General features: G+C 41.8%; 1 protein-coding gene across 1 annotated transcript in view; it reads right to left on the bottom strand.

Annotated features, from left to right (window-relative positions):
- Positions 1-22048, bottom strand: part of LOC133348427 (transmembrane protein 132C-like) — a 160756-nt gene that overhangs the window by 19025 nt on the left and 119683 nt on the right. Inside the window, exons 5-7 of the mRNA XM_061561220.1 lie at positions 21620-21763; positions 12952-13157; positions 4744-5014 (exon numbers count right to left, since the gene is read on the bottom strand). Of these exons, the coding sequence (XP_061417204.1) occupies positions 4744-5014; positions 12952-13157; positions 21620-21763 (621 nt within the window). The remainder of the gene's footprint in view (positions 1-4743; positions 5015-12951; positions 13158-21619; positions 21764-22048) is intronic.

The raw sequence follows: 22048 nt of genomic DNA, 5'->3' as shown, positions 1-22048 counted from the left end.
CTCTGAAACTGCCTCTGGTGCCGATGCCCTTTTGCCAGCAGAGGCCTCAGCAAGCGGTTGCAGGGCTGCACCTTTAGCGCCTTTAACCATTTTTTTCTGGTTGTCTACTGATTTAAGATGTGAGTATAAATTATTCTGCCAAGCTATATATCGTGAGGTGGTTGAGTGCCTGGATACTTGCAAGACATACTTAATTATCACTGCCCGTGAAAACGCCTGCACTCTTTGCGAAAATGTGCTTTACATGAAGTTCGTGCCAATTATATAAAACTCGGAAAGATTATTCTCTGCTACAGTTCTAAAACTTTGGAACGGTACTCCGTTATTTCATGAAATGTGCTGAGGATATCGCTATGTTCAGCAGCAAATTAAAACCGCTACTTTTTCAGCTGCACTTTGTGATGTGCCACTTGACAAACCACATGAGACAAGGCGACCGTGTAATTGGTGAAGGTGATTTTCAGTTAAATTTCGATTTAAAGCTTTCGTGACCGCATTGATTGATCTTCTTGGTTCTTTCGGTAAAGTCACGTAGAAGGGAAGTAATGAAATAATAAAAATTAAACATAATAAAATATTTCTCACGACGTTTCGGCCACAACGCAAGCAGCCGTCCTCAGGTGAAAACCAAGTCTGTTGTGGAGACAGACCTGTCTCCCCGTCAGACGCTGTCTCCCCGACAGACCTGGTCTTCATCTGAGGACGGCTGTTTTGCGTTGTGGCCGAAACGTCGTGAGAATTATTTTATTATGTTTAATTTTTATTATTTTATTACTTCCCTTCTACGTGACTTTACCGAAAGAACCAAGAAGATGATTTTCAGTTGTTATATCTTCCACGTGGTTGCGCTGTCATGGTTTCAATACTTTTATTTGGGTCGCCATGCCCCACGTTTACAATTAATGCAAATGCATTGAATATTCCAATACCTATTAACCTCACATTTGGCTCAGTGAAAACGCCAATGAAAGGTCGATTTACAAGCATGCTTCAAGATGACTGGAGGGAAGTTAGTGCGTTGACAGTCGATTGCGATGCTTCATACATTTCTTTAGACATCCAAAGATGTAAGTTGCACGATTCACATATTCCGGGCTTTAAAAATGGTACTTGAAAAACACCTTTAATTTCACAGCATGTAAGACACACTCTGATAAAAAAATGTATTTAAGAGTAGTTACTGGCACGATGGGTTATAGCGGGTCCCAATTATTACTGTGCGTACTGCGCTGTGAACCCAGCGACCCCAAATTCCATTGCGGGCCACTGCTAACATCAGTAGTGAGTGATGCCCAAGTTGGTCCCGGCCCCCCTTCATCAACCCACACTGAATCAGCATGGTGAAGTATGTTCAAACATCCCCAATGACTGACAAGCACGGATTGACAAAGTGCTCGACTGTACATTACTGTGAATTATAAAAGCAATGTAATATGAACAAACACTTGCCCGGTGGAGGATGAACACTCAAGAAATTTGATCAAACGTCTCACTGGTTCTAATCAGAATATACCGTATTTATAATCATTATGATCAGCCGTGATCAATCCACTGCTGGATGAAGGTCTCACCAAGACTTCACCATCCCGCACTGCTCAGAGATATAATATAAAATGTATCACAGTGCTAAATTTAATTTAAAAATAAAATAATTATTTTATTTCTATGATTATTTCTGTTATTTTTTATTATTATTTATTTTTATTTTTTACCTACGTGACTTTACCGAAAAAACCTAAGAGTATGAATCCTTGCAGTCACGAAAGCTTAAAATCTAGAATGCTTTCTTTTATTCACTTTAAACTAATGACCTAACGCCAACAGAAGTTGTCCTATTAGGAGACTGCCCAGTGCCATTGCAGTAAGGAGTTTCCACCACTGGCTTAAAGATGCTCATAGAAAAGTAATTTCAAATGTTTGGGCAGGGAGAATAAGGTTATCTGGCACTAGGAGCTACTTTATTAAAATATGTAGAATTTATTTTTGTAATTTTTTTGCCAAAAAGGGTATACTGTGTGCGGATGATACATCGCATACTATGCAGCGCATTTAATATTGGTGTAATATCGGCATGGAGAGATGCACACTTGGAATTGCATTGAGAGACAGATTGAGGGACACATAGCCTACGTAGGCCAAAGACATTTAAACTGATAAGAAAAGTAAATGGACTTGGTCAGGGCATGTCACGAGAAGGGGTGATGGGGTGATGGCCAAGAATAATGATGGAGCGGTAGCCTAGGAAGGGAACACATTAGAGAAAATGTCCTACAGGGAGAAGATGAGGCAAAATAATGTTGTGTGCAGGCACGAGGTGGATTACTTAAATCGCAGGTTCATCAAAGGTTTACGGCGGTGGCTTGGGAAGGCCTGCATTCAGCAATGAATTGGCCATGGCTGACGACGAAGATGATATATTAAGTGAATTCTGATCCATACTCTTAGGTTTTTTCGGTAAAGTCACGTAGGTAAAAAAAATAATAATAAATGAAAAAAATCAATTAAATGACTGTAATTTAATTGAGTTATTTTCATTTATTATTATTATAATTTTATATTTTATATAAATCACTGTGATTTGATTGATTTCTTTTCATTTATTATTATTATTATTTTATATTTTATTTTTATTTTTACCTACGTGACTTTACCGAAAAAACCTAAGAGTATGAATCCTTGCAGTCACGAAAGCTCCAAATCTAGAATGAATTCTAATCCATGAAGTTCAATGCTCGAGAAACACAATTGTAAACATTTCTAACCTAAAAGTATCCAGCCTCCTTCCACTACTCAACAAAAATACAGTGTTATTATTTTTTTCTCTAAATAATAATAAGAATGCAATTAAGTCTCAGGGATTTTCAAAAATATGTTTTAGAGAAAAAAATTCGAATGTGACATTGAAAAATTCAATTAAGAAAATATAATGAACGAATCGCTCAAGTTTCTGGTGCCCGGTCACCTTTTGGCGATGGCTGGGTGGCTCAGAGAGTTAAAACTGTGTCAGAGACACTGAGCTGGCACTGATGGAACCTCGAGTTCGAATCTGGCTTTCGGCCAAACGTGATTAAAGTGGGTTGTCAAGTGGAGGCAGTTGATGGCTTCGGTCCAGTCACCAATGACTGCGCAAAACAACCATCGGTACATTTGGCTTGGCACTAAATCCGTCTTATTCGGCTCTGGTAATTACAAAAATGTCCTGTTTGATTGAAGCGCCGTGAACGTTCCTCGCATGGCACGTAAAAGACATGGAGAAACAAAGAGACCTACGGAATTAACTTCAGAGGTAGTTTTGTAAAAATCGGATTTCAGGTTTTGTTCTCTTTACCAAGGTGGTGTTCGACTTTGCCGCAAGAGGTCGGATTGGAAATGTCTTCATCGCTTGATATTGCACCATTGGAACCTCCTTTGCCAGTAGCAAAATATGATAATTGGTTTTAGATAAAAGGGTAAAAACCAATTCTCATATTTTGCTACTGGCAAAGGAGGTTCCAATGGTGTAAATGCTTACCCCGAGCTCTCATACTCTGATGGTGCATTGTCTGTGAGTTGTGCGCCTTTTGGCGTCATCTGGTCCAACACCATGTGAGACTAGACTCTAAGGAAAGCTGTCTCGGGTGTGGACCAATCAATTTCAAGGACAGTGCATACATTATCAGAGTTATGTTTTTTGTTTGCATTCCGACCGCAGGTATTGTGGTCAATGCAAACATGACTTCTTGTAAAAAAGGTGTCAATTTTGTTGCCAGATAAAAGGGTAAAAAAACAATTATCACTTGATATTGGTGAAAGAAAAACAAAACACCCACTGTATTACGTATCTGCTCATTTTTTGGAAGAAAAACTAAAACATTGTTGGTATAATCTTGATTTGAAGCTTTCGTGACTGCAGGAATCCATACTCTTTAATTATTTTATTTTATACCCACGTGACTTTACCGAAAGAACCAAAGAGTATTGTTGGTATAACATAACAATTCTAAATATACTCTCTGCCAATTGCATACAAATAAATAGAGCTACAAGTTTGCCAAAGATCAATGGGAAGAAGTATTTTATAAGTGACGGAGAATAAATAAGGAAAAGAACAGGGGTTACTGATGCAACTGTTAAAGCAAAATAAATAAAGTGGAACGTATGGGAAATGTCATGAGAATGATCGACAAAAAACAAATGTAACTACGGAATGGAGGCCGGGAGAAGCGAAGTAGGGCGAAAACAGCGGAAGAGACGGCAAGACGGAATCAAAGAGTTTGGAGGTCATTATTCGACAAGAACAATGAAGGAGGGAAAATAATCGAAGAAAATGTGGGAGGCTTTCACCCAGCAATGAGAAGTTACATGCAGACAACAACAACAGCTCTGTTTAACACGTAGGCTTTCGCGACCAATATTATTCATAATCAACGTTTTTGGGTTTAGATCGCGTTATTTATAAATGTGTCGTAACCCTCCACCACCCGACACGGCCAATCAGTAAAAAAGTGTCACGTTGACAAAAGACAAATAGTTTACTGCTTCAGCCCACCGGTGTGTTGAAGCGTGAAACCACAACATTTACAATTTGAGTACGACGTTTCGCTGGTAATTGCATCCAGCATCATCGGGCAATTCGCCAGAATGGTGAGACTCTGCTGTGTCTCCCGTTCTTATATAGAGCAGCAGCAGGGTGACGTCATCATTGGCTCTGCTAATGCGCTAAATACAGGAGGTGTGACATGCGTCGCGTGCTAGAGGAATCACCTGAATGGCAGTAGTACCAGGTTCCCTGCCGATCAGCACTTTCCCTTCATGGAGCTGGGCAATGCTCGTGTCCTCGACGGCCATGTGATCAAGCACCAGGGGTGTGACGTCTGCTGTCCAATCGGGACCCAACATCGTGGTCAGCTGACCCAACTTATCGGGGTTGGCAGCGCAGAATTGAGCCCACACTCGCAACTGGGCATGCTGGGATTGCAAGAAGCAGCCGCGTCCTTTTGGCTCGTTGTCATCTTCGACAGTCTCCGGAATTGGCCTGCAAAATGAAAATGTCACGTACATACATTTTGTAGCACCGTTGAAAAATGCATTGTTTATATTACATACATCTCAGCAAGTCTACAATCGGAGTAATAAATAATATAACATGTATTTGTTTTTTTCGTTAAGATCAGGTTATAAGATTGACAATGTGTAGTGATGTGTTCTGCAGTGACTCAAAATAACTGTTTAGAAATGAACAAAAAATAATGCATGCTTAGAATTCACATTCAGAGACGGAATGAGGAACATATTTATTTTAGAACATAAGCAGGCGAATGACATTCAAACTGTAAAAAAAGGATATTGGCTTGGCAGTGCAAAAAGGACCGATGGCTGATTGTCCTGAATAAAGATTGAGTGGTAGCCAAGGAAAGGAACGCGTCTGAGAGGACGTTCACCGAGGAGATGGAACGATGAAACCTGCTCTTGTGTAGGTGGGAGCGGAAATTGTTACATCGCGGGCTCGTGAGAGATGGTGATGGCTTGGGGAGGCTTTCATCCAGCAGTGGGTTGATCATGGCCGATGATGATTATGAAACGAAGAAATTACATCACAATCAAAATTACATTTTCAAACAAGAGCAGCCATTTTTTTCCACAGAGGGTCTTTAAAAAAATAATAATCCTTCATTGATTCATAATTTTATCTGTGTCTTTATCTGTCACCTGAAGACGGACGCTTGTGTTGCGACCGAAACGTCGTTGTTTTTTTTTCGTTATTTTTTTCTATCCACGTGACTTTACCGAAAGAACCTGAGAGTATAATTTTATCTGTGCTTTAGAATGGTACAGCTTACAAAAGTCGTGGTTGTGTTTTTTTCCTTCCCGGGGGGATTTAACAAGTAAGCTGATGATTTTTGTGTGTAGTGTGAACATGCTGATGGCAGACAACAAAAAGAGAAAAATAAAGATAGCCAACAAAATAATATTTCAGTCGCGGAAACAATAAAGCGGCGAGATAGTATTTTCAAAGTACATTTTCAATGAAAATATGAAAGAAAATGTGTTTGAAGGAAGCAAGAAGTGATAGGAATTACATATCCTACTTCACCATTGGCAGTGGCTTATCATCACGCTCATAAATTGCTACAAGAGATCGATGTGTCTTATTTGTTTGAATGCAATATTAAGTCTAGGCTCAGTGTAGCAGCAGCAGTGAAAATGTGAGTATATCAGGATAATTCCGCAGTCTGAAGAAAAAAATTAACGTCTGCATGTCTTGACGATCACATTACAGATACGTAGCCGTGCTGTGCGCTAGACGTCAATATGCATTCAACAAGAAGCGAAGATGCATTTTAAAGACTCCAAGATACATATTACAACGGTCTGCCCAATACAATCACGATAATAGTCTCCTTCCCTATCATGCAACTTCGGGTTAATGGGAAAAACTATTTTGTTTGCAGATTATATTTAATGAAGTTGGACATCCGACTTTCCTTAACGGACTCTTCCTCTGGTATACTCTCAGTACAACAGTGATTTAGTTAAATCGTGCAGTGAACACATATCCTATTGATTCTTGGTGCTATAATCACGTTAAGAAAATATGTTTTTGGTATTATCCTTTCCACTTTGTTGTTATATGTATGTAACTTAATGTGCACGTGGTTTCAATTATGAAGAAAGGTACCAACGCTGTGCCGTTATATTGCAGTTTGAGTGACTCTTGTGAACACAATTAAATCGAGGTACGTCTGTTTACATTTGTTCATTGTAAAATTTACGTCATTCAAGGTTTTTTTTTACTTGACCCTGCCTGGCTTCAAAGACTGGAATGAAACGGATGAATGTAATCACATAATGCATCATACGTACATACGTACAGATGACATTGTCATTCAGACAAAATACCATTGGGGGGGGGGGGGGGTTGACGCGGTCCATCATGCCTCTCGGTTGATAAAATAACGTACCACTTTGTGAGCAAGGAGCAGTGCTTGCCCCACAGATAAACACAGGCCCCACCATAGAAATGAGGAATTTCCACCACTAGCTTGGGGCTATAAGCAGGAGACGAACGCACGCTAATTTGAGTAGGTTTACAACTTTGACTAAAGCACCAAAATGAAGCTATGCCTGAAAGTTCCTTACCAGTAGGTACCGATATTTTGCAGAGCTAAAATCATGACGAAACAAAGAGAGGCCTTCTCAGAATGAAATGGGTTCGGACTTGATTTGAAGCTTTCGTGACTGCAGGGATTACTCTTTGGTTATTTCGGTAAAGCAACGTAGAAAGAAAATAAATTCAATAATAGAATACGACGTTTCGATTGCAACACAAGCAGTCGTCATCAGGAAGAACTAAATTTGAGAGAGAGACTTAACACAGACACGGAGACACACAGACAGACAGACACACAAGCAGAGAGAGAGACAACACAGAGACACACAGAGAGAGACAGTGTGTCTATGTTGTGTGTTCTATTATTTAATGTATCTTCTTTCTACGTGACTTTACCGAAAGGACCAAAGAGTAATGAAATGGGTGTTTTCATATCGCTTCACTCAACTAACATTCCAGGGGTAAATGAATACCGCTCAAAAATTAACCTTTTTCATTTCACCTTAGTGTAACTGTCATACAATGTTGATTAAAGCTGTGCGTTGCGTGTGTACACAGCGAGGCAGTTGGATGCTCAGGTGGACTTGTTACAGCGTTAAACCACAAGCAAAACACCTCTGGGGGCCCAGGTGTGTCATCACTGCTTGAGCGAGTGGCTTGCGATCGGAAGGTTGCGAAGTTAAAATGCTGATTGGAGGTTGACTCAGCTCATCATTCCTTCGGGGTTGATAAAATGGATACCAAGTCAACAGTGCTTTTCCTCGAGATATACTCGCTCCTGCCATAAGAATGTGGAATTCCCACCACTGGTTCAACATTGTAAACAGGCGATGAGCATCGCCTGCATGCCCATTTTGAGCAGCGATTAACTTTGCCTGGACTATGATACCTACATCGTTCGTTACATCACTTGTTTTTTTGTAATGACTTAGAATGCACTTCACCATTTGACAAAGGTGATACAAGTTGATGTAACTAATCGGAAGCAACGTTATTAGACTTAAGCAGTTTCAAAATCGTCCGCAAGGATATACTGTACATTGAATTGGTAAACGGAAAATAGATTAGTCTAGTTGAATACTCTTCTATTGGTTTAGTACTGGTAGGAACCTCCTGGTTATACCAACACACAGGGGATTATTGTGTCCGTCCGTCCGTCGTGCAGGGAGGGGCTGGGTGGGGAGGAGGGGCTGGGTGGGGAGGGGAGGGTGGGGAGGGGCTGGGTGGGAGGGGTGGGGCTGGGTGGGGAGGGGCTGGTCACCCCGTGGTGCCCTTATAAAACTCAACGTTTAACCTACTCACGCCGGCTTGTGCCCGCCCTCACAGTCGGGCATATTTGCGGAATACACCACGCCGCCGTTGACCCTGCAGGCCATTGACCGAGCAACCCAACGTTCCTACCAGCTCCCTCCGCAGGAATGTGTAATACGTAGGCTTTCCACGAATCTGGCTGTCGCCTAATGACGATGCTAATTGTAATTGCTGGCGAAACGTCGTACTCGAATTGTAAATGTTGTGGGTTTACTCTCCAACACACCAGTGTGCTGTACTCGTAACACATTTACCTGTTTTGTTTTGCGTGACAAACCTTCCTAATTGGCTGTGTCTGGTGGTGGCGGGTTTAACGACACGTTTATATTTACGTGATCTAACCCTAAAAAGAACCTCTATTATGGAACATAGTTGATCTTATGAAACATGGGATAAAAAGCCAGAAATGCATCATAATAAATATTTTAGACGAATCTAATGTGACAATCGGGAATTATAAGTAATATAATTAATCGCTAATTAACATTGTGCATATAATAAGATTATGCAAAGGTTAAGTCGAAATTATGAAAACAAGAAGATCTTTTTTTTTCTCTATCAAGGGAAAGAATATTGCATTAGACCCAGATGACCTTTTAAGTCTCCAAAAAAACAAATCACCATTGATGCACTTTCTTTCCAGTAAATGGAAAACAAATACCACATTTTTTGTTTAAACTGTGATTGCCTGAGGATTTGCTTTAACAGCTCTTTTTACTGACAATCATTTAAAACACATTTATTTGGCAAGGACAATATTGAATGAAGAGACTCCACATATGTTACATTTCTGCACTGGCTGTAGCTTAATAAGAAAATCGATGCATTGTCAATACGATTGTTAAACGTGCGAAATCATGATCATCATTAACATTGCCACGAATGCGACATTTTTCCTTTGCGGATTTTCGCGAGATATTTTTGCCTCGTCTGTATTCTCATTTTCCAGTATCCAGTGCAATAATCGGAAAGACCGATCTTTCAGCTACAATTCATATAATTATTCTTGTTGGCAGTAAGTACGCCTTAAGATAAAACAGTCTTGTCACAGGAAAAAAAAGGTAATTTTAGGTCATCTCGAGTGGTTGTACTGCAAATGATCGATTAAGCTTCATTGGCTGAGCCCCACTTAGCTTTCTGACCCTCACATTAAACGATAGAGTTTTTGCTGCATTATCACCTACATTTCTGTACTGTGCAATAACATCGATCTTTAGCATCTAGCCATATATTGGTAAGCTAACATTTTTTTTCTTTGAATAAGTGCCGTCCATTCGAATAAAAAATATTCTAACATTTATATGATGGATACAAATGTGCAAGTCTTTCCCACCAAAGATTGCTAATATAAAAACCCTTCTAAGACAATTTGGCTTATTTTTCTACTCTGGCCACACGTCTTGGAGTACTCACACTTTAACCCACCACGTGTGATCTAACAATTGACGAACTCTGGCATACCCTTCATGTCCTGGTGCAGTTACCAAACACATATTATCACATTTCACAGCACACACGTCTATGCCAGCCGTTGCCATGACAAAAAAAAAGCAACAATAATTTTGTTTTCGTACAATAAGTTACTCAACATCTACGGATGAAATGGGGATTCACATACATTATTTCTCCAACGTACTAATGGGTAACATAGCAATCGTATTTTCTTTTTCCTTCAGAGGTAACACCACGTAATTGGACGACCTGCAAGTGTAATGTTTCCTTGGATAGGTTTCGTGCCAAGTGAAGAAAACAATCACGAAACACATTCTCAAAAAAACAATCCCACCTCTCCCTCCCCATTCCGTATCTTATTTCCTTTTAAAACTCGAGTGAAAACACACATTATCTACCTTTTTAAAAAGCCGTATCATTCCCCCATACAAACGGCAGACCTCTCCTTTCGTCATTTTCACACATTTGGAAAGTGTTTCAAGTAGAAATTACGGCTGGCACAGGAAAGCCACTTGGTGGTTCATTCTTGCCAAGCCAAAATGCACCCATGCCCCACCCCCCCCACCCCTCATTGGCGTTGACCGATCATATCTGGATTCGAATAAACGGCGTGCATTTCACGTAGATGACTAATGCAAGGATAGCGATTAAGTGCACCTCACCTTTTTCACATTCCATTTGCACTGTCCTTGAGTGACTCCCCGTGTGTTTCGTTTACTCGACCGTTAAATACCTCGTTTGCTAGCCGTGCAATATTCACCAAGGATCTGAAGCTAAGTCCTCTGCAATGAGAACCCCTCTTCACGACGGTAATTGGTTCCACGAAACCGGCCGTGAAGTGATGTGGTCGATAAGCGAGGGCAGGCCATATTCACTGCTCGATGACGCATCTATTTTTACACATTTCTCACGTTTATCAATTAATTATTTCTTAGTTAATACACTAATTGTCTTTCCTCACTTTGTCGCCTTTATTCGCGAGCACTTTGGGAGCCTTAATTGTTGATTAAATTAACGTTTCAAGCCAAAATACACCAAGAATACGAAAAGAGATGTTTACACTTCAAAGCGCAACAGACACTGAATGTAAACAATGCCCCAACTCTCATGAATGGACGTTGCTGATTGGCCGAGGCCCGGTCAGACCACGTGGGAGCTCGCCGATTGGCCGAAATTGGCAATCGCGTGCTCGTCGTAAGCCCGTCGTTAACAGAGGAATGGTCGTTAAGCGAACACATTGAGCTTCATGGAGGCACTACACAACTATACACTACACTACTATACACTACCACTATACACTACACATTGGGCTCTATGGTGGCACGCCGTTAAGCGATTAGTCGTTAACAGGCGTGGTTGTGAAGAGGGGTTCTACTCTACACTACTATACACTACACTATACACTACATTACTATACACTACACTATACACAACTATACACTACACTACTATACACTACACATTGGGCTCTATGGTGGCACGCCGTTAAGTGATTAGTCGTTAACAGGCGTGGCTGTTAAGAGGGGTTCTACTCTACACTACTATACACTACACTATACACTACACTACTATACACTACACTATACACAACTATACACTACACTACTATACACTACACTACTATACACTACACATTGGGCTCTATGGTGGCACGCCGTTAAGCGATTAGTCGTTAACAGGCGTGGTTGTGAAGAGGGGTTCTACTCTACACTACTATACACTACACTGTACACTACTACACACAACACTACTATACACTACACTACTATACAATACACTACTATACACTACACTATACTACTATACACTACACTATACACTACACTACTATACACTACACTACTATACACTACACTATACACTACTACACACGACACTACTATACACTACACTACTATACAATACACTACTATACACTACACTATACACTACACTACTATACATTACACATTGGACTCTATGGAGGCCCGTCGTTAAGTGATTAGTCGTTCATCGGGGTGGTCGTTAAGAGGGGTTCTACTGCACGGACATTTTTGTCCTGGTTTCGTTTCTTGCTGTGCTCACGCACGCCGTTGGGATTTCCCCTCGTAAAATGGTTTAATTGACCTAAAAACAAAACCACTGCGTAAGCTATTTTCACATTGAATGAACTCGTGTATGTACGTTGAACTTATTTAGCACCATACGCAACCAACTGTACTAAGGTGCAGAGAAAGGACAGCAAAATAACACAAAAAGTACTTCTAAAGAAACTGAGCTTTCAATATCGATTTAAAAGTACGTAGCTCCAATGGCTTCCAAATATCGCAAGGAAGAGCGTTCCAGATGGCCGCAGAAACGCATCTGAAAGCGCGCGATGCTATGACCGTCTTTGTCTGATGGCTAAGCCAAACTCCGTTGGCTGCTGCGAGGATGACCGGAGCGTGCTGGGACAGTGGTTTTGCACGCTGCACTTTGAATGCGCTCGCCTCAACTCAATTCCAGGCCACGGCTAACATCAGTTGCGGGGGCGACATCTGAACTTGTCCGGGACCCCCCGTCCCCTTCCATCAACTCACGCTGATCAGCGACAGCTTTCTTTATGGACAAAGCCAAAAGTCGAACAGTTATCTGGTCTGACACTGGTGAGACGAGGCCCTAACGAAGGCTGTCTCTGGTGTAGAACAATCAGTTTCAAAGACAATGCATATATAATTATCAGAGCATGTTTGTTTGCATGTTCACCACAAGCACGTGCGATTAATGCACACTTGATTCCTTGTAAAAGGTATATATTTGGTGTTTTAACATCGTAACACCTGCCTAATTGCCAAAATAGGTAAAACATATTCTTATTTTTCATACTTTGATACTGACAACAAAGGTCCCACGCTGATCAGCCTGGTAAAAAAAAAAAAGAACATAGCTGAAAGGTGTGGAGAGAGCTTCATCCAGCAGTGTATTGAAAAATGGTTGTGAGTTATTATTAATGTTAATAATTATCATGAAAGATAAAAAAATGATTCAATGTGGTGTTGGAACCCATGGTCACAATGTCCATCACGATGCCACTAGGACAGACGAACGCACAAAAATGAAGCAATAATGAAATGCGTTACCCTCTCTTGCCAATGTTGGGCACCCGCCAGTTCTTGATGGGGTTGAGTATGGTGTCAGAGATCTGTATTTGCAGGGGCAGCTTGGGCATCCAGACGGTCAGATCCAGGGAGGCGCGCATGTGCTCGTAGCTGACGTGAACGCGAGCCCGCGTGGAGCCCTGTCTCTCCTTGCCATTGACGTACGCGTACTCGCAGCCTGCTGACACCTGCACAGAAATACCGACCATTCTGGCTGTGACTCTGATAAAGCAGTCTTTTTTCTGGACGTTTGTGTAGCAATGCTGAAATTAACCCACGATGGGCATGGATTTCATCCCATTATAACATAAATAAAGAAACATATTTTAAAAGAAGAATTGAAGCACAGTAATATGATGATGTAGGTTTTCGCAGCCGGGATATGCAGCTCTCCAAAGTGTTTATTCTGATATATTAGAAATAAATTAAAATAAAACAAATGACGTTTCAATTGCAGCCCAAGCAATCATCATCAGGTGAGAAAACCACAGCAAGATTTTTTTTTGCTGAAGTGGGAGCAACATTTTTTTTATTTCTGTGGATTTCCCACCTGATGACGATTGCTTGTGTTGCAATCTAAACGCCGTGATTTGTTTCATTTTAATGTATTTCTACCCACGTGACTTTACCGAAAGAACCAAAGAGCATGGATTCCTGCAGTCACGACAGCTTCAAATCAAGGTTGTACCACGTGTTATTTGGCACAATGTCCGACGTTTAAATTCCTGAAGAAGTTGCCAGCTTATTTCTAGACTTGAAGCTTTCGTGACTGCAAGGAATCATATTCTTAGGTGTTTTCGGTAAAGTCACGTAGGTAAAACATCAAAATTAATAAAAATAATAAAATAAAATAAAGATCACGACGTTTCGGAGGCAACACAAGTCTCCGTCATCAGGTGGGACAGTCACAGCCAGATCAGCTGCATCAAGTGAGGCAATGATTCAAGATGTAATCCCTTAAAAGCGAGTTGAGGGGGGAGGAGAGGGGGGGGGCTCATCAGAATGTGGTAGCCAATGAATGGAAAGTATCGGGAGAGAAGGGCCAAAAAAAGGGGTTGGGCGACGGCGTGGAAGCTATTGTGCGCAAGCGACACACTGCTGCCCACGCCAACGCATTGGACAGAGAGGGGGGAGGGGGGAGGTCTGATACACATGAGAAAAGAAAGAAAATGCGTATGTTTATACCAATGCTGGCTGAACAATGAAGAGATTACTGTTAAACACTGGGGATGTTAACACTCGGTAAAGTAAAGTAAACTAGTGCCTGTCAGATAAGATGGTCAACAAAGTGTAATTAAGTCTTTTTTGCGTGGTTAATAACATCTTTCCAATGATTACTAAGTTTGTACCCATCATCACGGTTGAAATTATGTCTGTGTTTGTATATTTGTATGGCTTCGTGTACAAACCTTTGATGGTAGCCAGGAGGTTTGCAGAGAACCTTGGTCTCGGAAAAGACAATTTCATGAGAGCCCACTGAGTTGTAGCAATGATCGGCAACGGCCGAAGAATCAGTTCTGCCGTGTTTCAGATCTGACTTGTGCTCGCGGACACGATCAGCAACATGACGTTTCGTCAGAAACGAAAGAAACGAAACGTCATGTTGCTGATCGTGTCCGCGAGCACAAGTCAGATCTGAAACACGGCAGAACTGATTCTTCGGCCGTTGCCGATCATTGCTACAACTCAGTGGGCTCTCATGAAATTGTCTTTTCCGAGACCAAGGTTCTCTGCAAACCTCCTGGCTACCATCAAAGGTTTGTACACGAAGCCATACAAATATACAAACACAGACATAATTTCAACCGTGATGATGGGTACAAACTTAGTAATCATTGGAAAGATGTTATTAAGATTAAGATGTTATTAACCACACTTTTTTGACCATCTTATCTGACAGGCACTAGCTAACTTTACTTTACCGAGTGTTAACATCCCCAGTGTTTAACAGTAATCTCTTCATTGTTCAGCCAGCATTGGTATAAACATACGCATTTTCTTTTCTTTTCTGTCATGTGTATCAGACCTCCCCCCTCCCCCCTCTCTGTCCAATGCGTTGGCGTGGGCAGCAGTGTGTCGCTTGCGCACAATAGCTTCCACGTCGTCGCCCACCCTTTTTTGGCCCCTCTCTCCCGATACTTTCCATTCATTGGCTACCACATTCTGATGAGCCCCCCCTCTCCTCCCCCCTCAACTCGCTTTTAAGGGATTACATCTTGAATCATTGCCTCACTTGATGCAGCTGATCTGGCTGTGACTGTCCCACCTGATGACGGAGACTTGTGTTGCCTCCGAAACGTCGTGATCTTTATTTTATTTTATTATTTTGATTAATTTTGATGTTTTACCTACGTGACTTTACCGAAAACACCTAAGAAAAAGTTGCCAGCTTGTTGAGTGAAACATCGGACATCATGCCGAACAATACGTGGCACAGCCTGCAAACGCATCGCGATGGATTGGAGCAGATGGCCAGACATGCCAAAAGAGCGTGGTGGTCAAACGTGCTTTAAATATGCACATCGAGTTGACATCTGTTGCAGAATGAAACAATCGCACCATTTTACACATCTTACTCATCGGTGTGTGTTTTTTCAAGACAAGGCAAAGAAGCACACGATGCTAATTCGAACGATGCGCTGCTTTTAGGTCATCTCGAGCGGCTCAAAGTTGTGCTGCACGTGCAGAACAACTCACCGTGTGCTCTTCTCTGGAAGTACTAATTTCCGTGGAGCGCATTGTTTTGCTTACATTACATCATTCATTTATTCATATGTTTCTTAAACGTACTTTTTTAAAGTTGTGATTTTTTTTCATATTGCTTCCATGTGAAATGTCCTTCCTGGGCATGAAATTTGTTCAGGGATTAAATTATGGTCTCTGCCGCACCTTATTCTTCAGAGTCATGAATGGGCCACAAGAGGAAATGTCACCAATTCAATAGACGGTGACCGTAAAAGAATATTGCTCTCGATGGCATTTTCTCCTCCGTGTTAAGGTACCGGTAACCTTTGTTTCAAGCAATATTTACATTTTCACGGCGATACTGCTAACTTCAGCGCACGGTCGAGATTTAAAGGGATATAAAAGAATTAGCGGGTGGTAAAAGAGGAGATTTATTGAGATTATAATACAGTGGCATACTAGCCAAATACAGTTTCGTAGACCCGAGAGAGACCGGTTGCATGAACAAATTCTGGTGCGTGGGGCTTCGAAAAAAACGTGCGTTGTTGTACGTAGCAGCCAGCATGAGTAAAAAAAAAAGAACCCCCAATGATTGTATTCCGTGGACCCGTTACTCTTGGAAATGGCTCGGCGCGAAAAGAATGATAACTTTCGCGTTATTATTTTATGACTGTGGCCGGGGCTGGTTAATAAGGGCTTGGGCACGTGCGACTGTTTTCCGGTCAGCTTGCAACGCAGCCCTCATTTGTAACGGGACGGGGGTGGCGTGTGGGGGCAGCAAGCCTCCTCCACGCCCACCGCCACGAGAAATGGAATGGAGCTGTTTTCCAATTTTTCATTGACACCTTGATCGACGACCCCGGCTGGTCAGACGGGCGAGGTTACGTCAGGCTAAGATTATAGCTGTGTGGTAAAGGAAACAACTTGATTCGGCCATTAATTACCAACGCTTCGGAAAACACATCCATGCGTTCACACACACACTCATTTTCTCATACACGCACGCGAGCGAAATGTCCCATTCGACGCTGCTAAAGAGGTTCATTATTGCTATTTTCATCACGACATGCTATTTCTAGTTGAGCTCTGCACGTGTGCAGTGCCTTAATTACTGACATTTCCGAAAATCTGGCTTGTGGCTTACGGGATGCGAAGTAGCAGCTGCATCGCAGAAACAATTGGCACTCGTTAAACGCACTGGCTTCAGCTCTTTCAGAGGGAGGATCCCACTACATTGGAGAAGCACTGGTGTGGAGTGGGGCTGATAATACGTTACCTTGTTGAATGGTTTCAATATAGTAGATGAAAGGATGGCAAACGTTTTAAGGAAATGGGCCCAAGGGGAGTGGGGGTACGGGCATTTTTGAACTCGGTATGAAAAGTCCTGTTTACGTTCCAGTTTATTGTAAGAGGGGCCCATATGTCCAATAAAGAATTGGCTAAAAGTCACAAAACATTATTTTGAGACCCCCCCCCCCACCCCCGTCCAGGGAGGCTCAATATTAAGGTAGCACCAGATGCAACTCATACAAAATACAAGTTGTGTGGAGACCAGTGTGTGTGGCTCTTGCATAATGGGCTAGTTCACTAGGGGATTATTGTCCACATGCCGTGTTTCACTGTCCCCTGTTTAGATCAGACTTTGTTGCATTTAGCAGATGATAAAAAAAGATTTTTGTTTAAACCTTGGAAAATACAATTCTAAGGGGATGATACATACATATGGCGCCGTTAACCCACGGCTGAAATCGAACACTTTCCACACGTATGAAACACAAATCACATTATAAACAAACAAAAAAATCCTCAGAATGCGTTTTCACATCGTAAAAATGTTTGAGAACTAAAAAAAAACGGCAACAAAGCCGACCTCCTTTCGTGACTCGCAGTTAGTTGTTGCTTTATTTCACGTTCATTATTACAAACAAACCACACGATCTTTAAAATGAATCGTTCGTGGCAACACGTTAGGGTGTCCATCACGCGTGTGGGACCCCCCCCACCGCTCTCTCTCACATCGTTGTGTGTGACACGCTGACACATGCAACAAGGATTCCAGCCACTGATTAAGGAGAAATGTCACCCCGCGCTTGTAGCGTTCAGATTTTATCAGCTCAAAGCAGATTGGAATTACTCGAGTAGGCTCCAAGATCACACTCGCCCAGTAAGTGCGATATTGATATACGAGCGGACATTTTGTCGCAGATAAAATGAAATTCAAACCTGTTGCCACCCAGTGTGCCACTGCATTTTCACAGTGTATATTGTTTATATGCAGCATGAAACATTACATATTGCCAGCAGACGTCTAAACTGCCGACATAAAGCCGACTTTACCCAACAGCGTAGATAGATCAAACAGCAGTATATGAAATATAGGGCGCCGTGTACTTCTGCAAGCAATGCGTACGAGGTAATGTATACATGGTATGACAAGCATTACATTCCAATACATTAATTCCTCGAAGCGACATGTTTAGGTTATGAAAAGAATCAAATTTGCAACAAACCGAAGCGACCCCAGAAAAATAACAATAAAATAAAAGAAAGCATTCATATCTGCAGTATATATACATAGCAGTGATATACATTTGAATATAAATAAGAGTGAAAGATAAAATGACACATTTCTTTGCTGCTCGTGTTAATTATACAAATGAGTCATTTGTCAATTTTAATGTACCCGTTTTTTAACACACACAAATACCCACTCTAACACACACACATACCCACTCTAACACACACATACATACTCTAACACACACACATACCCACTCTAACACACACACATACACACTCTAACACACACATACCCACTCTAACACACACACATACCCACTCTAACACACAAATACCCACTCTAACACACATACCCACTCTAACACACACATACATACTCTAACACACACACATACCCACTCTAACACACACACATACACACTCTAACACACACATACATACTCTAACACACACACATACCCACTCTAACACACAAATACCCACTCTAACACACATACCCACTCTAACACACACATACACACTCTAACACACACATACTCTAACACACACACATACCCACTCTAACACACAAATACCCACTCTAACACACATACCCACTCTAACACACACATACACACTCTAACACACACATACTCTAACACACACACATACCCACTCTAACACACACATACACACTCTAACACACACACATACACACTCTAACACACACACATACACACTCTAACACACACATACACACTCTAACACACACATACCCACTCTAACACACACACATACACACTCTAACACACACACACACCCACTCTAACACACACACACCCACTCTAACACACACATACCCACTCTAACACACACATACCCACTCTAACACACACATACCCACTCTAACACACACACCCACTCTAACACACACATACACACTCTAACACACACATACCCACTCTAACACACATACCCACTCTAACACACACATACACACTCTAACACACACATACCCACTCTAACACACACATACCCACTCTAACACACACACATACACACTCTAACACACACATACCCACTCTAACACACACATACACACTCTAACACACACACATACACACTCTAACACACACACATACACACTCTAACACACACATACACACTCTAACACACACATACCCACTCTAACACACACACATACACACTCTAACACACACACACACCCACTCTAACACACACACACCCACTCTAACACACACATACCCACTCTAACACACACATACCCACTCTAACACACACATACCCACTCTAACACACACACCCACTCTAACACACACATACACACTCTAACACACACATACCCACTCTAACACACATACCCACTCTAACACACACATACCCACTCTAACACACACATACCCACTCTAACACACACATACCCACTCTAACACACACATACACCCTCTAACACACACATACGCACAGATACATATAAAGATATAACGTTTGAGTGACCAGTTGTGTATATCGATAATATGTTTTGCGTGTTAGTTAGGGCCGAGGTAAAGGTTATGTAGACTATAATAGATCACACAATTGAAAGCGTTTGTTTATTTATAACACTGTTATTTATTTAGCTCCCTGTGACATTCTATTTACGTGTTTAAACAAACACAGAAATTAAACAAATACGTGTTTTGAAGCTTTAGCTCGCCTCATATACTGCAAAATAAATCATGCATATTTCTTATGAACATTGAATAAAGAATGATGGCCGTAGGAAGAAATACAAATTGTTTTATTATGTTTTCAGGCATCAACATTTCGTAAATGGATGTCAGGTATAAGTGCTAAGTTATGCATTAGCGAACATCAGGATTACTCACAATCAATGATTGCTGCTTGGCCTTAATCCTCAATTCTCTTCTTGGTGAAGATAATGAGATGGGTGGAATTGTCTCTTCCACAGCTGTCAGCATCCAGTCTTTTTTGTCCGCTACTTATCTTCTCAGCTTTCAATTCTAACCTATCCAGGGTCTTAAGCACACGTGCCTTTAATAATCTTTCGAATATTTCGCTTTATCTTAACAATATTTGTGGAAACTGTCTCAGTCTTCGAGAGTGAAAACGGCGTAGGCAGGCCTTACAGACCTGGGTTGCCTAGCATCTTTATAAGCTCTTACAGGTCAGATATGTCTTGTCATGCACAAGACTAACCTACCTTTTGTCAGATGTGTGTTGGGTCACAGGGTTTTATCTTCCTAAGGACTATCAGATTAGAACAGGTGAGACTCCACTCTGAAACTGCTTGAGATGGCTGCTCACATATATACGTGTATAAGCCCGATGATTAGTGTTGCAGCATTGCACGAAACTCAAGCCAGAAGAATGTGAATTTTAATACCTGTTGGCAGGAGTCAATGTGGCTAATGATGTGAATACACTATTATGCTTGCATTGAAAAGTTTTATTTCTAGTTGCAGGACCAAAGAAAAACGCAGTGAGTACATGAAATTGGCCAAGCCGGTGACAAGTTATTACATTTGTTGCAAAAAAACCTGACCCTCTGGCTTCAAAGAAATCATTGGTATATTTGGTAGTCATGCCTTTATTATAGCGCAGAGCTATAATAAAAGTGCTATGTTTCACATGCTATGGAGATGGATAACGTCTCCAGTAGTTTCACAATATCTGGCTTTACCCAATTAAATAATTCACGAGTAGTTTTCAAATATTGCTAATTCAGACCGTGGAGTTGGACACACACATGGCCTACTCATTTTTTATTTACGTCACGAAATCTTTAACATCTGCGGTGAGCAAACAGCGGCGTGCGTTTTGCGGTCAATACACAGCGTGCCCGCTGTATTGGGGCACCGCGGTGTGGAGATGTTGACTACCTCGCCTGATATACAGGAGATCGTCAGTTCAATCCTGACCCTGATGCCTGTATATTTGGAGTTTGCACGTTATCCCCGTGTTCGTGGATTTTTCTATGGCTCCTCGGGTTTTCCCCTCCACATTTAGAAACAACACGGGTTTAGAGTATTTGTCCGCTAGAAATGTTCACACACGATAAGCCACTTTTCGATTTAAAGCTTTCGTGACTGCAGGGATTCATCTTCTTGGTTCTTTCGGTAAAGTCACGTAGAAGGGAAGTAATCAAATAATAAAAATAAAACATAATAAAATAATTATCACGACGTTTCGGCAGACCTGTTCTTCACCTGAGGACGGCTGCTTGCGTTGTGGCCGAAACGTCGTGATAATTATTTTATTATGTTTTATTTTTATTATTTTATTACTCCCCTTCTACGTGACTTTACCGAAAGAACCAAGAAGATAAGCCACTTTGTTGAGCTATCATTTGTGGCCAAGTCACCTGGTACAATAAACCATAGTTTAGTTCATCGAACAGCGGTCCCTCGCAACGAGCGGCTAGCACCACTATCACCGTCCGCACCTTGAGCACGTCCTCGTCGAGCGAGTAGCACTGCGCCTCCTCGGAGACGTCGGTCACGAGGCCGCTCTCCTCCACGACGAGCACTCGCAGCGGCAGCGCCACGGTGCGGCCCGTCAGCACCGCCGTGTTGAGCAGCTCCTCCGCCTGCGGGGAGCCCGGGTCGTTCACGCGTCACACGCACACCGCCGCCGCCGTCGTCACCACCGACGCTCTACAACGAAGCTTGTCCATGCACGAGCTCCGTCTGTCTATCTGCCTGTCTGCCCATCTGTCTCTTTATCCGTCCGTCTGCCTGTCTGTCCATCTGTCTGTCCATATGTCTGATTATCCCTCTGTCTGCCTGTTTGTCCATTTGTCTGATTGTCCAGCTATCCATCTGTCTGTCCATCTGTCTGATTATCCATCTGTCTGTTTATCCATCTGTATGCC

Source organism: Lethenteron reissneri, chromosome 27 (assembly GCF_015708825.2).
Source record: "Lethenteron reissneri isolate LAM-NWPU_2019-01 chromosome 27, ASM1570882v1, whole genome shotgun sequence".
NCBI lineage: Eukaryota > Metazoa > Chordata > Hyperoartia > Petromyzontiformes > Petromyzontidae > Lethenteron > Lethenteron reissneri.
This window is presented reverse-complemented; position numbering and strand designations above follow the sequence as displayed.